The sequence below is a fragment of the Durio zibethinus genome, chromosome 9, assembly GCF_047325235.1.
Source record: "Durio zibethinus cultivar Kanyao isolate XHJ-2024 chromosome 9, ASM4732523v1, whole genome shotgun sequence".
Lineage (NCBI taxonomy): Eukaryota > Viridiplantae > Streptophyta > Magnoliopsida > Malvales > Malvaceae > Durio > Durio zibethinus.
Genome location: NC_143170.1, coordinates 5,588,437 through 5,609,135, shown reverse-complemented (window position 1 = coordinate 5,609,135; position 20,699 = coordinate 5,588,437). Strand labels below are relative to the sequence as shown.

General features: G+C 36.3%; 2 protein-coding genes across 5 annotated transcripts; one reads left to right on the top strand and one right to left on the bottom strand.

The window, feature by feature from the left end:
- Nucleotides 1-82: 82 nt before the first annotated feature.
- Nucleotides 83-7,740, top strand: LOC111309220 (uncharacterized). Its single transcript, XM_022908198.2, has 5 exons — nt 83-1,079; nt 3,608-4,508; nt 4,769-6,137; nt 6,223-6,306; nt 6,974-7,740. The coding sequence occupies exons 1-5, from the start codon at nt 554-556 to the stop codon at nt 7,652-7,654; spliced, it is 3,561 nt and encodes a 1,186-aa protein (XP_022763933.2). The 5' UTR covers nt 83-553; the 3' UTR covers nt 7,655-7,740.
- Nucleotides 7,741-8,808: 1,068 nt separating this feature from the next.
- LOC111309206 (histone-lysine N-methyltransferase ATX4-like) lies at nt 8,809-20,199 on the bottom strand. 4 transcript variants are annotated; one of them, XM_022908178.2, is made up of 23 exons: nt 18,363-20,199; nt 18,195-18,250; nt 17,899-18,112; nt 17,373-17,501; nt 17,212-17,280; nt 17,043-17,111; nt 16,842-16,933; nt 16,550-16,642; nt 15,958-16,093; nt 15,440-15,545; nt 15,242-15,341; nt 14,683-14,807; nt 14,256-14,401; nt 13,455-13,559; nt 12,083-12,147; nt 11,774-11,984; nt 11,253-11,339; nt 11,074-11,130; nt 10,904-10,993; nt 9,921-10,007; nt 9,471-9,545; nt 9,219-9,319; nt 8,809-9,106 (listed from the first exon to the last, which is right to left on the bottom strand). In XM_022908178.2, the coding sequence occupies exons 1-23, from the start codon at nt 19,326-19,328 to the stop codon at nt 9,016-9,018; spliced, it is 3,270 nt and encodes a 1,089-aa protein (XP_022763913.2). In that variant the 5' UTR covers nt 19,329-20,199; the 3' UTR covers nt 8,809-9,015. The 4 variants fall into 4 exon arrangements, 3 of the variants coding, with proteins under 3 accessions (XP_022763913.2, XP_089621816.1, XP_089621817.1); XM_089765690.1 differs by having other exon boundaries at nt 10,904-10,961; nt 11,051-11,130; nt 18,363-19,907; XM_089765691.1 differs by lacking the exon at nt 16,550-16,642 and having other exon boundaries at nt 18,363-19,907.
- Between the last annotated feature and the right edge of the window lie 500 nt (nt 20,200-20,699).

Sequence of the window (20,699 nt, the reverse complement as noted above, 5' to 3'; positions counted from 1 at the left end):
GAGGGGTAATCCTGTCAGATTGACAAAATTTTCCCACCTGTACCCAGCGATTTATTAACTCGGACACAATAAACGACAAAAAAAAAAGGCCATTAACACACAAAGTGCACCTCTTTTTCTCCCGTCTTCAAAGTTACTTTCTCTTCCACGTGTATTCCCAAAACGACCCCATCTCCTTTTCAAAACCCCAAAAATCTTTCTTCCCTGCCCTGGCTCCCTCGTAATTTCCCTCATTTTCGATCCCATTCTCCCCAACCGCCCCCGCCTCCACTCTCTGATCTGTTCTCTACGTTAACCTTTCCCTCTCTTTCTTCGTTAGGGTTCACACGGACTTCACTCCTATTCTGCGCTATTAGGGTTTCCAGTATTTTTTTTTTTGCCCGTTTCGACAATCGCCGTTAGTTTTCTGTTTGAAGATTCTAATTAGGGTTTTTTATATTGAATGTTGATTTGGGAGTAGGGTTTTGACTTTTTATTCGGAGAGTTTTGTGTCCCCTTTTTATTTTTATTTTCCAGTTAGGGTTTTATTGAGTTTTCGTAGTTGGCTCCGGTGATGACGCGAAGTTCAAGGCACAAATCTAGCAAGCATAGTTCAAGTGATGCTAGGGACTACTCAGATTCGGAGAAAGATTCGGGATTAAAGGAGAAGGAAAAGAAGACTAAGGAGGAGAGCAGTGGCTGGATTTCGAAGGAGTCGGGATCCGGTGAGAAGAGAAAGCTCAATTCGAAGGAGACCAGTAAGGACCTCTGGAGTTCGGGGAATGGCGAGTATGTGGAAGAGTACAGTTCCTCGAAGCGGCGCAAAGATAAGGCAGATGATGGAGTAAGCGACAGGTGGAATGGCGGTGAGGATGATGGTAAAGGAGACAAGAAGTCTAAAGCTTCTAGTGAATCAAAGAGTAAGAGACAAGGGGATGTGGAAAGAGATGATGCAAAGAGGGGAAAGAGTGAGGGGAAGCATGGAGAATCCAGTAGAAAGGAGGAAAGGGAGAGAGAGAAGAAAGGTAAAGAAGGCAAGATTGATAGGTTGATTGAGAGTGAAGAACGCCGCACTGTAAAACAATCCACTGAAAAAACTGGTAAGGTAACTTATTGTTTGTTGGTTGGTTAGTTGCAATAACGTATGTGCATTTCTAATTGTTTTTGTGCTTTGTTTTTTTGTTTGTTTTTAGGTAGTGTATATTGCGATTGATTGTTATCTTATTTTCTTCCCAGTTAGTAGACTTGTTTTTTTTATTTGGTTTAAGAAGTTAACATATTATGCATTGAAAGGGTAAAATATTTATGTTTCTAATTGTTGTCAGAAAGAAAACGAATTATGTCTGAGGACGGTAAAGCTGTTTTTGTTATAATGTAGCCTATTTTGTCCAGATTTTCACTTACTATTCAATTCATTTTCCACTATGTTTGCAATCATTTCGCTCTCTTAGCAGTTTTATGTCCTAGTAGACTGATTCCACCCAAAGCTTTGCTTGACTTTCTTGTGCATTTGCTTTCAATCTATGTACCAGTATGTATGTAAGTTCATGCCGTAGGTTTCCTCACATATTCTTAGTGAATTAAACTAATGTACTTTGAGTTTTTGGGATATCATGATCAAGTTCTACTTTTCGCACTTGCTTGTTGTTATAGTCTTGTATCTTCATGATAGCAATCCAATTTGACTGTATCAGTGGGATTGCATTCATAGACATAACATTTTGCCAATGTTACATGATGAACTAAGATCTTGTAATAAGTGGCATAATGCTTGTTGAGTGATAGGATGCTATTATATTTTATTTTGTTTGTTAGACCTTTTTTTCTCTGCTATTAGCTTAAAAATCCTCTTTAAAACTCTTTATAATTTGGGTTTTGCCTTTGTAATTAATGACTATCCATTGTTAATCAGTAGAAAGAATAAAATTGAAATTTCAACTATTTTTAACTTTATAATATATATACATATATATTTCTGAAGAAAGCTGGTCTTAATTAATGTCTCACTAACACATCCATGGTTTTATATTTTTTTGACTCTCACAAAGCATTTGAAGTTGATTTTTATTTTTATTTGTTTAAGAGATTAATATGGGATTTTTTATATAAGGAAGTGTAACTTCAAACTACATAATTCTTAAGTGTTAAGAGTTAGGTGATTTAGGAATTTTATTTGTTGCATGAGAGAAAGAAGAAAAGTAGATGTTTGTGTTTGCAGGGATGAGAAGCTGGGTTGAGGAATTTAAAGAGTAGCTGACATAGTTAAAATTAGTGGGAGAAGATTGTTTCTATAAATTTGTTTTTATGATATTTGGAAGCTGTGGTTTTTGCTTTGTTTTTATACCCTTCTGCATTATTGTTAGAAGGCAACTAATGTCTGACCTTAAAACTTAATGCATTATTCTTTTCTGCACTGACATTCTCCCTTTTTTTGGGTACCAGAGCAATAGCACATGGGCACTTGTAGGTCAATTAGGTTGCTTATCTTTTTTTTTTTTTTTTTCTGTTTTTATCTCCAATATTAAATTGAAAATTTTGGTTAGTTTTCAGCAGTGCATTTTCCATTTTACTGGTCTACTGTTTTTTGGTATCTTCAACATTAAATTGAAATTGATGGTATTTCCGATATCAATAAATGGTATGTTGGAGCTTTCAAGGGAGTTTTGAAGGTTAATAAAATATTATGGGAATTCTAACTTTTTATTAATAGTCCTGTATTTAAAATATTTGGCAATAAATACAATGTCAAGATCCTCAACCGGTAATCAAAGAATGTTCCTTCTTGCATAAGCTCAATGGTAAGTCATCTCACTATGAATATGGTCATCTATTCACCTATATTTGGGCCTGAATAGGTTGTTTTAGTCGGTGTGGTGAGCTGACTTTTGTTTCAGACCTAATATAAAAGGTTGAGTTTTGATGCTTTGGCTTAAATAATATCAGTGCTATGTTAGGATGTGTCACGAATTTGATGCTTTTGCGTGATTTCTGATTTTACAGAGATTTAAAAGTGATTGCTGCCTCTTTAGTAGACTATTTAAGTCTTATTTGTATGCTTTATGAATTCTAATGTTTAGCTTGCAATCTTTCACTTTGCTTTTTGTTTTTAAATTTCCTATTGAGCTTGGATGCTATACGTTATCAGTGTTATATGGATCTGCTAGCTGCTTGGTATTTTGTTACTTATCTTGAATTGTGCATTCCCCCTAGGTTCTTCTCTTCTATTTGTGAAAATTGATAAACTGTATGGTCGTTTTCAAGTGGGATTTCCAGAAGAGTTTTTTTGTTTTTAGTTTTAGTTTTTGATTTTTTTTTTTTTTTTTGGTGATAGATGATGTGCAACGTGTGTTGGCTGGAATGAGAATTAAACTATTGAGATTTTGTTTTTTGAGTCTTCCTCTGTAAATAGTTGATTAATAAATATTCATGGTAACATCTACTTATTACTTAATTTATTTTTACTTTCATGCAATGAAACCAGAAGTTTGTCATTTTCATTAAATGAGTTTTATTTTTTATCTAATGGCTTCTTGTATAAGTTATACTTTTTGTTGTGTGGGAAATACTAATTATCAATTACTTGGTCTTGTGAAATTATTCTTTATATCTTTTATCTTTGTTATTCCAGAGTTGAATGTAGCAGATCGGTTGCAAAGTCCTGAATCAGAGAGCCGAGTTAGGAAAAGGAGAGATGGTTCTGGTGATGGGGATAAGCATATGGAAGATAATAGAGGTATTTTGGATAGACAGGTGTCTCTAAGGAATGATACTTGGAAGGATGGAAGAGTAAAAGATGAGAAGCACAAGGATGAGAGATACAAAGGCAAGTATCGAGAAGACATGGACTGCAAAGACAAGTACCGAGATGAAAAATTGAGAGAAGAGCGACCAGCAAGAGATTATGCTAATAGTAAGTCTAGTGAGAGGCATGTAAAGGATGAAAAAGATGCTGTGGCAGTTCGGCAGAAGAAGTCCAAGTTTCAAGATAGTGACCGTGATCGCATTAGGGAGCGTGAGTGTGACAGGGAGCGGGAACATGATCGGGATCGAGACTTAGATTTGGGACGTGATCGGGACTGTGCACGTTATCGTGATCGTGACCATTATCGAGAACGTGACCGCAATTGTGATCGTGATCATGACCGTGATCGTGATTGGGATGGAGATCAAGATCATAATCATCGTGACAATGGTCAGGACAAGGTTAGAGACCAAGATCGTGACTATGGCCGAGATCTTGATCATGACCGCGATGGGTTACATGATGAATGGAGTTCTAGATACAAAGATAGCAGGGGGAGGAAGAGATCTCCTGATGATCGAGATGATGGTAATGATACTAAATTTAGAGGTACCAAAGAACAGTATACTGACATAGAAAACAAATCATTGACTAGTGGTAGAGTTGAGTTTGATGCTGATAGGGGAAGGTCTCAGTCTTGCCAAGCCAACGTAGATGCTGCTATGGTCAGCAACAAAAGGAGGACTTCTTCCAGCTCGAGTTCCCCTGGTGGGACTGATGAGTATAGGTACTTTGTTTCTTTATCAAATCTCCTTCAATATTGTTGATTCCTTAATCTATGAATGCAATTTTAAACTGAAAAAACAATGGTATGGTATCTGTTAGTTTCTCTCAGATTTCATATTTATTGTTTGACAATTTAAGCTGATCTTATTTTCTCACTACATGTGGGCATTCTAATTATTTTTGGTGCTTGTGGGTATGGCCCCATGCCACTCTCCCAAGTGCTTTGTTGAGAGTATAATATAGAGTTATTTTCTTTTATAGACATTTGAAGCAAGAAGATTCAAAGTATAGAGATTCAATGACAGAGCAGAAGTCCAAAGCAGCATCATCAAGAGAGGCAACTAGTTTTTCTGGAGCATCTGAAAAAGGTGCTAAGTACAGATCCAAGGAGAAATCAAGTAGAGTGGATGAGGGCCATTCTGGGGAGTTACCAATTGAGAGGTCCTCAAGTTCAAAAGCTTCTCCAATGAGTATGATGGAAAGATCTCCTTCAACAAGTCTTGAGCGTAAATATATGAATAGAAGTGGTGTTAGGTGGAACCTTGACGTGGAGGAGACAGGATGGAGGAGCAGTGCCTCCATGGGTGGCAGAGAATTATCTGCTGTTGAGGATAGACTAATTCAAGACTTACCTCCTGATAAGCCTCTTTTGGATGAATCCTCTCAAGCAGATTCTGCCTTTTATAATAGAGCTGGTCAGACATCTTTGATTCCACATCCACGTGGTTTCAGAGCTGGAATTGGTAGCCCTTCTTTCATGAGTTCTCTGGAAGAAGATAATAGAATTAATATCAGTGGCCGTTACAAGAGGGGTGGTGATTTGAATGTTGGAAGAGGGCAAGCAAATCCTTGGCAGGGTGCCCCAAACTGGCCATCACCTGTTCCAAATGGCTTCTTCCCATTCGAACCTGGGCTGCCCCATGGTGGTTTTCAACCTATGATGCCTCAGTTTCCTTCTCCATCTCTGTTTGGCATTAGACCCTCGATGGAAATTAATCACTCTGGGATTCCTTATCATATACCTGATGCTGAAAGGTTTTCCAACCATTTGCGCCCAATGGGCTGGCAGAATATGATGGATGGCTCTGGTCCAGCCCATTTGCATGGTTGGGATGGAAATAATGTAGTTTTTAGGGATGAAGCACACATGTTTGGGGACTCTGAATGGGACCGGAATAGGCATCCAGTGAATGGTCAGGGATGGGATACCACTTCAGATGTGTGGAAAGGACAAAATGGTGATGTTGACTTGCCCTCAACACCTCAGAAAGAGGATCATCCTGTGCAGGCCCCTCTTGATGATGTTTATAATGGACAGGAACGTTATAGGTCTCAATATGAAAGTAGCAATAGTGGTGTTCAGGTGAAATGCCTTGAAATAAAATCTGATGTCATGTCACCAGTAAAAGAATCTTCTAGATTTTCACCTGAGATTCCACACAAATCACCTGATTCTTCCAAAATATCAAGTGATGATGGTGCTGCTCATTATTGCCAGTTTTATCTTTCTAAGCTTGACATTTCAACAGAACTTGCTGGTTCTGAGTTGTTTGATCGGTGCATGAGCTTACTGAATGTGGAGCGAAGTGAAAATTTGATTAAAGATTTAACAATGCTTGTGAATTTGAAGGTAGAAAACCTTCTTTTACGTAATTCGTTATCTCAATATCTAATTTAGCATTGACTTATATATGTTTTTTCTTGAATTTTATCAGAATGGTGGACAAGCAGTACAAAAGGCTTCAATTGCTATGCTGAGCCCTTCACTCATTCCTGCAACTAATGCTTCTGTTTTTCAGGTAGTTGGGAAACTGATGTATGTATATGGCCATGTATGCATATATGTATCTAAGATCTTTCTTTTATGTTACCTTTTTGGTGGGAACAGTGAAGCTTACATTTTTTTTTTTATTAGGGGCTAGGTTTGCATTTTTTTTTGGTTGGGAGGGGTGGGGGGGAGGAGACAAATGGAAGATCTTATATGGTGGTTACTCCTTATTTTGAATACTGATCTGTAATATAAACACTTTACATTCTTCTATTTTCTACTTTTAGCCTCCGAATTTGCCCTTCTTTTTTTTCATGCTTGGTTTTCCATTGTTTTTCTTTCTCTTTCTTTTTTGGAAACAGGGTGTTTGGGTGAGGGAGGGGGTAGTACATCTGGAAGTCGGTGATCACACAAAAAGTATGGGAGGGGAATAGGATTATGACTTATTAGGTAGTTTACTGAAAATTTGACCTGGGGAATGCTTCCTTTTCCAGCTTTTTTCCCTATTTTGGCCCCACAGACCCTTTCTAATTTCTAATATTTCTTATAGTTTTGAGTGATGATATTCATCAGCTTCATTCTGGAATGATAAAGAGTTTTTTCTTCCCCCAGATCAAACATAGTAAATTTCTATTTCGGCTTTGAACTTCTGATTCTAAACTAATGTTGGTGTTTCACATTTGTTTTCTGACTTGCAGAAAGCCATGGACCTTTACAAGAAGCAGAGGCTACAAATGGGTGCTATCCTAAATATCAATGGTGGAATATTAGCATTTATTTCAGGGTCCAATCAGGAGAAGGGGAAGGAGCAAAGTTCCGATCATGTTGTGGAAGCAGAGGAGCCAGTTTTTATTTCTGATTCTGAAATGCTGGATTCAGTTCAGCATAAAGGAGAAGCTGTTCCAACTGCTGCTTCTGAGGAGAATATGGAACTGCTAGTTTCAGTTCAAAGTGGAGAGTTGCCAGATCATATGGATAGCCTTTCTCCAGAGAAATCAGAACTGCCAAATACTGATTTTGGTAATAGGAGCCCAGAGGTGCCCAAACCAGTTTTGAATGGCAATGAGGTGGAAAAGATCGAGTCTGAGCAGATGATTTCAGGGGATGTAGTTGGGGATTCCTTCAGGTTGGTTGATAATGCATCAGAGGCTGTTCTTATGCCCATTGATGGTGAAAATTCAAATGAAATAGACCAAACTGAAGGCGATAAGTCTGTCTGTTATGCCAATGAAAGGCAGGCTTTTGATGATGCAATTAGTGGTTCCTTAATTTTGTCAGATGGTTCTCCTAAGATATCTGGGGCTTTGATTCCTGGATCAAATGAGTCTGAGTCCGTAATATTAAGTCGGATACATCATTCTCCTGAAAATACACGTTGAGACAATTTCTATATTGTTGTTCTTTAATGTGCTTTTTGTTAATTTATTATTGCCTTTTATTATTATTATTATTTTTTGGTTGCCTATCATTATCTTTATTAAGGAAATAAAATGAGATATGGCATTTGGTTTCCTGGATTAGGCATCCTTGCATCTTGATTCTTGATCATCGTCACGTACTACTTTCTGTTTGGATGCATCTAACATTTGAAGTTGCCCTCTGAATCATCTCTGCTCTAGTTGTCTTGCTATGATTTTGTTTTAATGTCTTCCTATTTCTGGTTCAGATAAATGAACTTACCGTTTATCTTTTATGAGTTGGCATTTTTGTTGCTAATGGTGCATGCTATTATCTTTGCACTATGATTATAGTTGTGGGGAGAGGTAAGTGAGCCTGACTCGTGAAAATCTCAATATTAGGCTGCTATAATATTTCTAACGTTTCACAGGCTTATTTAGGTGGATGCTTTTTAGTTTGGTCAGTTAACAGTTTCTTTTTTTTGGTCAATTTTTCGTAATTCTTCAACTGCCAAAGAATGAGCACAAATTTAATAAGATGGCGTTTTAATTAATTAATTAATTAATTAATACTAGTAGCATGTTTGTTTGAGCGTTGATGGGGCGGAACAGACAGATTCTAGGGTCCTTGTGGAACAATAAGCTTTTGGGCTTCACAGCTTTTTTATAAATTACTACTCGCATTAATTGTATATATTTTTAATTTTAGATTCAAATTATTGAATAACATATATTGTATCAATAATTTACAAAGAAGTAATAACCCAAGATGTAAGTTACGGGGCCTTGCAATAATTGTACTATTTCATCAAAAATTAATAATGCATCCTTTTTTTGTCATATTATTTTTTATTACTATGATTTTATTTTAATTCAAAATTTTACAATGGGATGGGTTGGGCTTAAACCCTGGACCTGGAGTTAGTTGTCAGTGTCCTTCATAGGCTAGCATGGCACAAGTCCAACCAAATTCAACATCAAAGTTCAAGTGGGTTTTTTCTCACCAATATAAGACACCTACACATACTCCCCCACCCCCCATAAAAAAAAAAATCGTATATATATATATACAAAAAATGGGTTATCATTCAACTATGATGAAAGTAAGCGTTAACAAATATAAACGAACGTTTGAATAGCAGCTGGCAAATCTATAGTTTTATTAAGCATCAAATTTGTAAAAAAAAGAAAAATAACAAAAAAAAAAAAAAAAGAAAGATGCATTTTTTTTTTCTGGCAAAAATTACTACTTTGGGTGTATAATGACTGTGAGATTCCCCTTGCATTGGGGAATTGGGTTAGTGGTCCTTGAGGATAAACAATGGCTGTGCTGTGTGTGTATCCTAATTCATGAATTTTCGACAATTTGGAGCTTTACATAGACATGGAACTTTGAATTCATCTGGTTCATCAGGATCAAACAAGTAATCATACCTGCCAATTAGAAGCAAAGCATTAAGAATTTCAACCAACAATCAACTGTGTATGTTCAGACGCGTGAGAGAGAGAGAGAGAGAGAGAGAGAGAGAGAGAGAGAGAGAGATACGTCAGCTCGTCTCCAGCAGACACATTAGTCTTGGCAATAAGAACAATCCGACTCTCATCATCACCCACACTCATAATCCTTGCGTAGCAGTTGGGCATGCACTGCAAGAGTGATCAATTTATAATATAGATGCCAAAAGATCAACTGTATGAGATACAACTTGGTTTGGCCAAAAATATTTTTCCTCTGTTGACCTTGCCAGCCAATAGAAAACCAAAAAGCAGTTAGACCATCAACAAAATGCTAACTTACCGAATGATTTATTAAGCGTGCTATGTTCCCTTTGTCAGTGGCATCCACCACCACCTCTTCACTGATCTTGAACAACTGCAACATATGTTGTTCCCGCAACTCAGTCTCAAAAATATCATAGATGCAGAAAGCTAAAGAACAACTGAAAGATTTTTGGCTGAATGAAGAATATGTTGTTGATGATTGGTGATCTTGTCTTATCTATAGTACCAATAGGGGAGGGGGAGAGAGAGAGAGAGAGAGAGAGAGAGAGAGAGAGAGAGAGAGATGGAAGATACAAGGACCAAAGACGTGGCGCTTTCAAATGCTTCAAAATACACTAGACAACATTCGGCATGAGAATTGCCAAAACAATTTGACTTGAATGCTTCTGACCAACCCAAAACCTTTTACATCAAGAGATACTTAGAAACATTTGCAAATTGTATAGTTAAGGAAAAGTCATCTTACATAGCAGTCTTTTCCTTCTACTTTGTAGCGTGCTTCTCTTAGATCAGCAACACTTCGCCTCACTTGTTCCCCACGGTATTCAAGGACCTGAAGACAAACAAAAGTTTCTTGGTCCATGTAAAAGCTTAATTTCCATTGTCATAAAATCAGAAATTGTTAATATTCTAAACCTTCAGATATGCAAATTTTGCAGGTTTTTTTTTTTTTTTAAGTAAAGTTTGCAGGTATTCTGTACAATGCAAAATGTTACTCCCCCATACCAAGTTTGTCCAATATCCTGTTAGAATAATTTAGTTGCTATATGAAAATATGCTCTATCTGGCATTTTTAATTAGAATGTCATTCCACACGCAAGACAAAATATAGAATTGCAAACATTATTTTAAGCTTTAATATAATTACCATTATACCTTTTTTTACAATGAAAACATTACTTATCCAAATGTTCGCATATGCATGTTTCAGGTGTATTGAGAATGTTCTACGTAAGAGCACGCATTGGCATATTCGCTGTATGTTCTTAGGACATTCTAGATGCTGTTTTCTTTTTAACCAAGTTTCATCTCTTATCTATACTGCTTTGAACATAATATTAATATACAAGAAATACTACAAATTTTTTCCTTTTCAGATTTGCAACTGCAATGGTGCTCTATATGGCATTTGGAATTAGAATTTCATTTAAACCACAAGATAAATGTAGAATTACAAATATTACTGTAAGTTATAGAGGACTAAAATATTACTTTAAGTTTTTAATATCAGTTATTGTGATAGTAAATGACCACTTCAAATGAAAATAAACTCATGCATTCCAATGCTTCCAAAACAGAATGAGCCATTTGAATGTCCATTATAGTTACAAACAGGCCACCAGTCTATGGATCTTCGTATAATCAATTTGTAGGACAAAATAGATAATAGCTTTTTAAACCCTGAGGAATTAAAAAATAAATTAACCAAAAAAGGCTTTTCATAAATACCATTTCTCCTTCTTGAATGTTTCTACGGGCAAAGAGGCCCCACCCATGTATTCCAGACCTACCAAAGCAAACTCGATCATTCTCAGTTCTCTGTATTCATCATGCACAAACCTGATTTAGTAAAGTGATCAGAATATAAGTTCTCACAAGGAAAAAGGATTGAGATTTGCCTGTAAGTGGTAGAGTCGTTCCCTGAAAGATGAAAAACCTTTAGGCTCCTCTACTACCTGTTAAATGGCATGAAATAAAATAATGAATATTAACAAAGGATTGATTTCTATTGGAATTCAAATTCGAAGGACAAAAAGTGTAAACAAAAACATAGATTGTAGAAAGAAGAGAAATTTACCCTGAATGCGTTCAAACTCTGTATAGTGCTTAAAGGATGATGGCAAGGTCTCATTAATCGGTGGGCAATGGCTTCTTCTTCAGTTCTCTAGGTAAAGATAAAATATTACCTAGATCAAAATAATATCAAAAGAAAGAGAGAGAGAGAGAAGCTAGAACCATTTTCCTTGTTGTGATTCAGAAACAAATACATAAAGCAACATTGAGGAAAAGAATAGACTTGGAGAGGAAGCAAAATCTGATGGTTTTCTTTCCTTCCACCTTCACTTTTTCCCTTGACATTAAAAACAAAAGGCAGCTTTAAAGTTTTAACTCATAAACCAACAGAGGCAGCTTTAAAGTTTTAACTCATAAACCAACAGACTTCAAGCTAATCACAGTTGGGCAAGGAAATGGAGGGGAAAAAAAATCTGGCAAAAACTTAGACAACTACATAGCCAAAGATATACAAGGAATGAATTCAGGCAAACTGATACCCCAAGACAATATGTAAGAACATTTTTAACTTCAATGTAAGTTTACCTTCCTATTATTGTTTGTTCTTTTGAAGATCCAGCACCTAGCAGCAGAAAATGGTTCAACATCAGTAGTTTCCACAGTTGAAACCTCTTCAATTTTTACTCTGCTTGATGAAATTAGCCTTGACCCACTCTTCTTATTTTGAACAAGGCTTTTGGCAGAAAAGACCCCAAGAGGGGTCTGTATGATTAAAACAGTGTCTGGATTAGGAGCGCTGCACAAATTTGAAATGAGGGGAAAAACAAGAACCAAAGATTAGTGCATATGAAATTGCTCAACAAAAGAAACTCAGCATGTATACCTAAAGCATACCGGTGATAAGCACAATATGACACCATTTTTGTTATTTGTCTGCCGTTTTTCTCCAAGCAATGCAACTGCAATTTAAACAGAAAAGATAAAGCAATGAAATGGTAACAATAGATCAACTGGATGATCCTTAACAAATTATATTCAAAGTAAATCCACATGAAAAGCAATCAATCTTAACATACTAATTCTGCAGCATTTTAACATATCTATCTACGAAAATCACATAATATTTCAAAGGATTTCCAAATCTCTCTCTCTCTCTCTCTCTCTCTCTCTCTCTTTTAGGTTTATTAGTTTTTTGTTTGGCTAAAGGGTTAAAAAAGCCCTCGAGCAAATATTTAGTAATCATCCAAGCCCTATCATTTTATTACAATTAATTAAGCCCTCAAACATTTATTTTCATCAATTAAGCCCTTATTAGACGAAAATTGGTTAACCATCAACACCGATTTCCGTCTGATTAAGGGCTCAATTGGGGTAAAAATAGATATTTAAGGGTTCAATTGGATGAAAATAGATGTTTAATGGTTCAAATGATTCGAAATAAAAACTTCAAGGCTTGGTTGATTGCAATAAAAGGTTGGGCTTAAATGATTATTGCGTTTTTGTTCAAGGGCTTTCTTGAACCTTTTGACTTTTTGTTTTTTATGTAATAACATTCTAAATTCTAATCTGAACTTGGAAAGTTTTAGGAAAGTGCAAGTTCCTAAGAGCATTGAGATAAAATTAAGTTTAAGGTTTGATCTAAAACCAGCTAGATCTTGTACTGACTGGCTACAATTTATTGATTTGCACCAAAAAGGAATTAAATCATGATTCCTAAAGATGAGATATCTTTTCTTTTTCAGCATGAACAAATGAGATACCACTGAAACATAAATATGGGTCAATTAAGATGATTTGCATTTATCAATTCCGCAGCTACAAGAATAACTGAATGAATCTTGATGGTCCAATGTGTTTTCAGTTTTCTCTGCTGGACAAATGAAATGAGCTACCTCTACCAAAGATTCATCATTCATAAAATACTCATAGCCTAGGAGTATACCGTTTACTACATAGGGACGTACACCACAAAAGTACAGATAAACTAAACAGCTCCTGCAGCATGGGGTACATCACATATTACTTTTCCTAAGCTCAACTGCACTTTTCAAAACTGCAAGTGATTCATTGCTTTCAATTAGTGGTGATAATTAGGTGTCAAATCTTTAAAATTTCAAAGTTACTGTTTATTCATGATCCATCCAATTGAATGATATAATAATATTCAGAGGAAATTCAAGGTAGATACCAAACAGGGGAGCATGCTGTGTTAATTATAGAAAATGGCAGCGAAATTAGGTAGAAAGATCAGCTAAAAGTAACTTACCTCCATGCGGTAACCAGCTCTTGATGCACACATGGCATGGTAATATGTTGAACACTTGCAACATTGTGTGCAAGATCCATGAATTTGCTTGCAAATAACACAAATCTGTGGTTCATGTAAACAAGGCACATTTATAATGCTTATGTTACTGAATAGCAAACCAGCTAATGCCATCTTCACACCCAAAACTGAGAGACAAACATAACCATAACAAAAATAATCAAAAATATAAGTTAGGATATATTTTAGCAGATTTATTATCCCAATCATATATAGTAAGATCTAGTCAATTTATGCCAAGAAAATTCTATTATGTTCAAAGGAACCACTTCTCAAACATGCATGCATGCGTGCATATATATATATATATATGTAAAGCATTGTTTCTTCTGCCAACAAAATTTGTATAAAGAACTGACATAAAATTGCAAAAATATCTTATAAAATATCGTGTTACTGATATTATTGACTCAATTGGTTAAAATCTCTGTGCCAAAAGGAAAACCCTTCGTTCCAGGCTGACCGCTATTTAATGAATATCAACTAATATTTCTGCATGACAAGAAATCCTTGAGTTTCTCATGATGCAGCAACCACTGCCCACCCCACCAAATGTAAAATGATGTGCAGATGACTGGCCTCAGATCATGCTCAAATTAAAATGAACACAAGGATCAAAGGATATTTAATATTTGGTAAGGATAGGATATGTCCTTTGGAATAGGATATATCATGAAGTTTTCATGATACAAGGAGTGAAGAGCAAGAGCCAAAATGCACTGATGATAAGAGCAACTCTACCTTCACAAAGGAATTTGATGGAATACTCAAGATTCCAAGAGCAGGCTCCATCTTTTCATCACTTGCAAAAGATACTTCAGGTTGAAACCATGCACAAGTAACATGAACCCACAATGTCTCAACATCAGTTGGCTTCAAAGCACCTCCTGAAATGTAGGAAACCTACATAAGTTAATAATAAACAAAAGAGACCAAATTCAATACAACAGATGTTGAAACTAACTCCTATGCAATAAAGCCACCCATACTAAGATAATTAAAAAGTCAGAAGCTCTCAAAATAAGTTGGAAATGCATCTCTAAGTGAGTGGAAGGAAAGCTACAATTATCTACACAACCTCACTGTTCAAAAAAATGAAAAAGGGAGACAGTCTGTAAAACCTGCTTGAACAAAAAGAGAAGAAATGGAGATGATCTACAGACCATACCTTTGACTGGACAAAGGCAACATTCTTGTGTAACTTCAGGTGTTTCACAAGCTTTACAAACCCATGAAGTGAAATCCCGAACATTTCTTGCTCCATAACATTCTTGATGCACAGCAATTTGACATCTGATTAAAAAAATCAAGGCCATAATAAATATGATTTGCTCCAGGGTAAACACCGACAAAGAGATCTTGCTTTGTCTAGCAAGAATGCGATTGTAACTCTTGAATAATGATGAAAAATGGATAGTTGGAACTCAAATGCCATTCACTGCCAACAATCAAAAACTAGTGTAGATCTCTTATGGTCATACCAAAGAGACATAAAAGTATGAAAAGGATTTGTATTATACTTTTAAGATTTAATTACCTTAAAATCAATGTTATTTTAAAAGCAGGAGACAGCTTTTAACTGTCAATTATATGTCAGAAGAAAACAGTTTTAAGGGAACCTGAACTCATTGCCTTTATACAACAATGAATTTAAGTACACCAAACGATGGATCCTTAAAAACAATGAATCTAGTATTATACAAAACGAAAAATACTACTTAAATTACCTGTTGCAGATAATAATTTTGTTGTAGTCCCAATCTTCAACCCATCTACATACAGCACATCGTTCGGTTGTCCACTTAGCATGAACTGGTTCAAATTTTTCTGTCACAACAAATGTAATAAATAGCATAACCCAAGGACAATGAATGAAAACAATAAGCACACTCATGAAATTGCTAATTCAATGCCTAGAAGAATACCCCGTAAAAAAGCAAGCAACTTCTGCTTCCTCTCTCGTATTGATGGTCGTTTAGGAGGTTTAGTAGAGGCCGTAGCATTTGCATGGTACTCTGCTAACTGAAGCATCTGTAAAGTTAGACAAGAACCTATCAATGTATAAATCTTCAGAAGGATGCACTGCAATGCCAAAAAGGGTAATAAAAGGAAAGTAATGATGCATCTTACTGAGAAGTAGACTCCTGTCTTAATATAAAGAGGAAAAAAAGCATGATATAAAGGTTTCAGAATTTGGAACCAACATAGTCCCTGTCCATGCTAAAGTTCAACTTAAAGTCCACCAAAAATTTAGGAAAAAGGAAGACGAGAAACACGGATATAGAATAAAATGCTATCTTCTACATGATATAGTTATTGGTCTTATGTGGAATCCATTTTTCTTAACAGAATTCTATCTTTTACATTTAAAGACATGAACTATGAGGAAAGATAAGAAATATAGAACTGAAAGGAAAAAGAAAGGTCCAAAAGTTGTACATACCCATTGTTCTAATGGTAGCATGGAACCTTTCACCTTCACGCTAATCCTCCAATTTCTTTCTCTGGAACCAGTATGTCTTTCCCACTCACTAAGTGCTTGCTTCTCAGACCCACAGGAACCACATTTGCAGACAACTCTGAAACAGAAGATGTCACAATGAATAAAGACTCCCAGTCAAAATTCAGAAAAGCTAAATTCCTTTTCCCAGGTGGAACAAGTTAAGAGCTCAAAATAAAATTCACCTAGTGCACTTCATGATTATTTGTATGCTAAAGAAATAAAACTAAACTCATTTTGCCTTGATAGAGAATAAAGATCCCAATTAAGAGGATTGTAAGGTTATGTGTTTGAAAATGTAATATTTAAGTGAAGTTGCAGCCTCAAATTTTCTTGAATGGAATAATAGAGTATTAAATTGCAATGGTATCATTTCAATAGCATTCAGAAAATAAATTTCTACCAACATATTTGCTTACTGAACAATTTGAAACAAACAAAGAAGTCTATAAACACTGAAGATGTTTTAAAAAAGCATCGATCCGAAATGGAAAAAGGAAAAGAAATTTATTCACTAATAAATTTTTTTCCTTACAAGTGGAGGCTTGGGTAATATATGCCTTCAACACCACAGCAGAGAACAGTAACCTTGTTAGGCAGAACTAATTGACCATTGTTATTTTTTGATCTGCATCAACAGTTTTACAAGGATTAGATACACAGAGGTGAAGAATAAAGGATCAGTCAGAATGCCTTCAAAATTTTTCTGATACATAGAGGTATATTTTATAAAACTAGGTAAGTCAGTATAGCAGTAATACTGCCCTATTCGTAATATACATACTCACACAGAGACAAATATAGATTTCAAAATAGAAAAGACTTACTTAGTTTTTGGCTGCCACTTCTCTGAATCTGATAATTCAAAGTTAAACTTTGCTTTGCAAGTAGGGCAGTAATAGTCAATGGCCCCCAGATCCTGGAGAAGCAAATGTGACTTGATCAAGGAAATCTAAAATTTCACTCATTGGCTTCATTAGAAAGTCGAACAAAATAAGGAATTGAGATGAATGGTATGGCATACAGACCTTAAAATGATAGCTGGAAATTTTGTCACACTCTGCATGCACCCAAACTTTACAACCATCACACCGCACCTAACTCAGTGTAGATAAGGAAGCAATAAATTAGTAAAATAGCTGTTCTATAGCAGCAAGAAAAAAAAAAAAGAAAACTCAAGTTTCTAGGTTGCCTTACCCAACTCCCACTGTCTGAATGATTCCAAATCTTCTTGCAAATGCCACAATAATGTTTTGATTTTGTTAACTGTATAAAATTGCATGTGGTTGTGAAAAATAACAAAAGAATAAAACAGTAGGAAACATAATTTAAGATCCAGAAAAGGTGTCGCTACAAACCCTAGCACATGTTTTACACAAGAATTGGCCTCCAGGAGTTGATGCTTTCATTTTCTTTCCCATTTTAAACGGGAGGGACATGCCACAGCCTTCGCAGGGTCTCGCATCCTTATATTTCCCAAACAAGCCCTGCAGATATATTTACTTAAACAAACTCTGAAGACTAGAAGAAACAACTTAAATTGTTCAACCATTAACCTGAATGCTCCAATTGTTTTAGAAAAACATATAAAAAGGAGATGGAAAATGAATTTTTACATAATCCAGGTCAGACAATGAATTATCCAAATCTAAAAAGTTGTTCTAAACACCCTCCACTCCGCAAGAGAGAGAAAGAGAAAGAGAGAGTGAGAACTCAGGTTACAATAGAGTTAGAACACAAAAGGATTTCCCAAGCCCAAAAAGTAAAGGCGCCTACGTCCCTGCTGGTGGCTGGACTCACAAAAGCGGAGGTAAGAAAAGGCTTTTGAAACTTCAATAAATTTGTTTTCAAAGAAAAAAGATGGTACTTTTTAAAGCAACTTGCCTGGTTGGGAAGGTAATAATCCTGATCCTGGCTTGAACCAGTAGCCTCCTGAACCCATCTAAGAACAGATTCGTCATAAGTTGGATTCCCAGCTGTGATGTTTATATCGTGCATCAACTTCTCTGTAAACCCTTGTTCTGCCAGAAAAGCCTCTTCCGTTGCCAGCTGGAAATCGCTAGGCTTACACCTATTCAATTCAGGCTGCTCGTGGAACCTACATTAAGCAGACTCTACCTAAGCCATAGCAGTTACGGAATGAAAATTCAATTGCACGTAGAACTAAACAAACAACACACCTGTCTAGAAAGTCTATGAATGGGAAAATCATACCCCGCCTGACCCACGAATAATCCTGTCCATGATCATTAAAAGTAACCATAATTAATGACCACATCACAAGTTCCACCACACAAGTACACAAGTTCACTTACATAAACAAACTTTTTATAGAAAGTAATCCGTACCCTTTGATTCTCGTTCCCAGAATGTCCAAAGAACATCACGCACGCTGCCTCAGGTATACAAGACCTCAAAACCAGCTCAGGAGCTTGCGTCATTGGATCAATAACAATAGCCGGCCAAAACGGCTCCCTCTTCCTTGTCCTTGCCCACACTATATCCCCCGAATAAAAATCCTCTGGCCCGTACAAACCATCTTTCCTTTCAACATTCTCCCGCGAAACTCGCTCCTCAGCTCTTAAATCAACAATGTCCACCCCATTCGCGTACTTCTCATCCTCCTCAATGAATTGCTCATGTACTGAAGTTAATGAACTCCTGGAACTCGAGTACTTCCTAATAATAAAAGTCCTACCATGCCCTGCTTCTTTTTCATCTTCCACACACAATGTAGTATATTTTCTCCCTTTAAAACCATTCTTCTCTTTGATTCTCCGATTTTTCATCCTTTGCTTGCAGTTTTTAGGTGTTTTAAAACTGAATTTATCCTTTTTACATTCATAATCATCATCATCGTCGTCGTCGTCAAAACTATAATCACGCGAGCTAGTTTTACTTTCTTTCTTCCAATTCTCAATAACAGAATCATTAAACCGTGAAGGAAGTACCTGAACTCGCCCTCTCGACGTCTTTACAAGCGGTGGCCGAGCAATCTCCACCGTTCGGTTCTTGGACTTGGACAAGTCTGAGCCCTTGGATTTGGACTCCACTTCATCAGGAGAGTACGAGACTTCGGTGCACCCTGAAGCCGCGAAACCCTTCTCGGCCTCGCCGGAGGCAATAGTATGATGGAGGCTAAATGGAATTATGCCAGCGGCAACCTCTCCGAGGAGAGTCAGAGGATAATAGCCGTTGATTTTTCGCTTCTTGCGAGTTGTTCCCGGGTTATCATCATCTTCACCTACTGAGTGGCCGAGTTTACACCGTTTTAGACTCGGCATTTGGGATTTGAGGTTGCGCTTGATTATCATATTTTCTCTAATCAATCAATCCCTTCTCATCGACTTAAAAAAAATATAAAAAAAAAAACTCTCAGTTCTTCGTTCTTCCAGTTCAGGAACGCTTAGACCAAGCAAAGATTTCACATGGAAAACCCAATTCCCAAAACACCCATAAACCCTAATTACAAACTCAATTTTCCACCAACAAAGAAAACAATTGGACCTTTACTTTTCCTTTCTCTTTTTCCCTTCCCTGTAAACAAACGCAGGAATCGAAAAGAGATGAAGAGATAAAAGGAGGAGGGGAAATTTAACGAGAAACCAATCAGAAATTGGAGAGGAGAATATCAGAATTTTTGGGTGGGTTCGATTGGATGGAATGGAGATCTACTTCGATTAAGCTCTCTCTCTCTCTAAAACTGCTTCAGAGTATTAGAGTAAGAGAGAAACAGAAGATATATAATCTTAATTAAAATTTCCCAAACATTATTAGAAAAACAAGTTTATCTAATATTGGAGACAATTTTTTGTTTTCTGGAAAAAAAATTTGTGAGAGTTGAATGAGAGGGAGAAAGGAAAGCGGGGTCGGCGTTATCTATGTTGTGAAATAGAAGAGAGAGAGAGAGAGAGAGGAATATTTGTTTTGTGTGAATACGTGGGCTGGGGGTGTACAATGCGAGTGAGGGATGGCTAACTTGCACCTTTGCATAATGTTGGGTGCGATTTCTTCCTCCTTCGGTTCGTGACTCGCAGTTCATTCTGGTTATGGCTAACATGTAACAACACCCTTTTTTTTCCTGTTACGTTTTTTCAAGCTTTTTTGTATGATTTTCTGAGCAGAGGGGATTTTGGAAGGTTGATTCCAAGAAAGTTGGAACTTTACTGTAAATATGTACGTACCTTTTTTTAATTGTAGTAATAGATTTTTGTTGGGTTTTTGGATTTGATTTTTTTTTTTCAATGGCGCATCAAGAATTGGTAATTCTAGCAAGCTCTGGAATTGGTTTTTGATATAACCACAATTTGCTTGGAGGGGTGCTTCGGGTATTCGCAGATGGAGGTTGGACGCTGCGGATACTGTTGCTTCAAGCGATTTCATACAACTAATATATGAATTTCTTGCTTCACTTTTTGTTTATTTATATTTAGATATTATTTCACGTAAGCTCAATGAATTTAAATATGTAATTCATCATAGCGTAATTAATTTGATGCGATGGGTCATCCAATGCTCGGTCGATGATGGTTTCATGCATAAAATTTTTGTTCATTTGATAATGACAGAGTAAGTAACCAGGAGGATGTTGATGACTTGATGCATATGGTTTGTTTGAAAAAGTTGTCTGCAAATGAAATACAGGAAAAAGGATGAAATAAAGGCAGCCATGTTGAACCACTGGT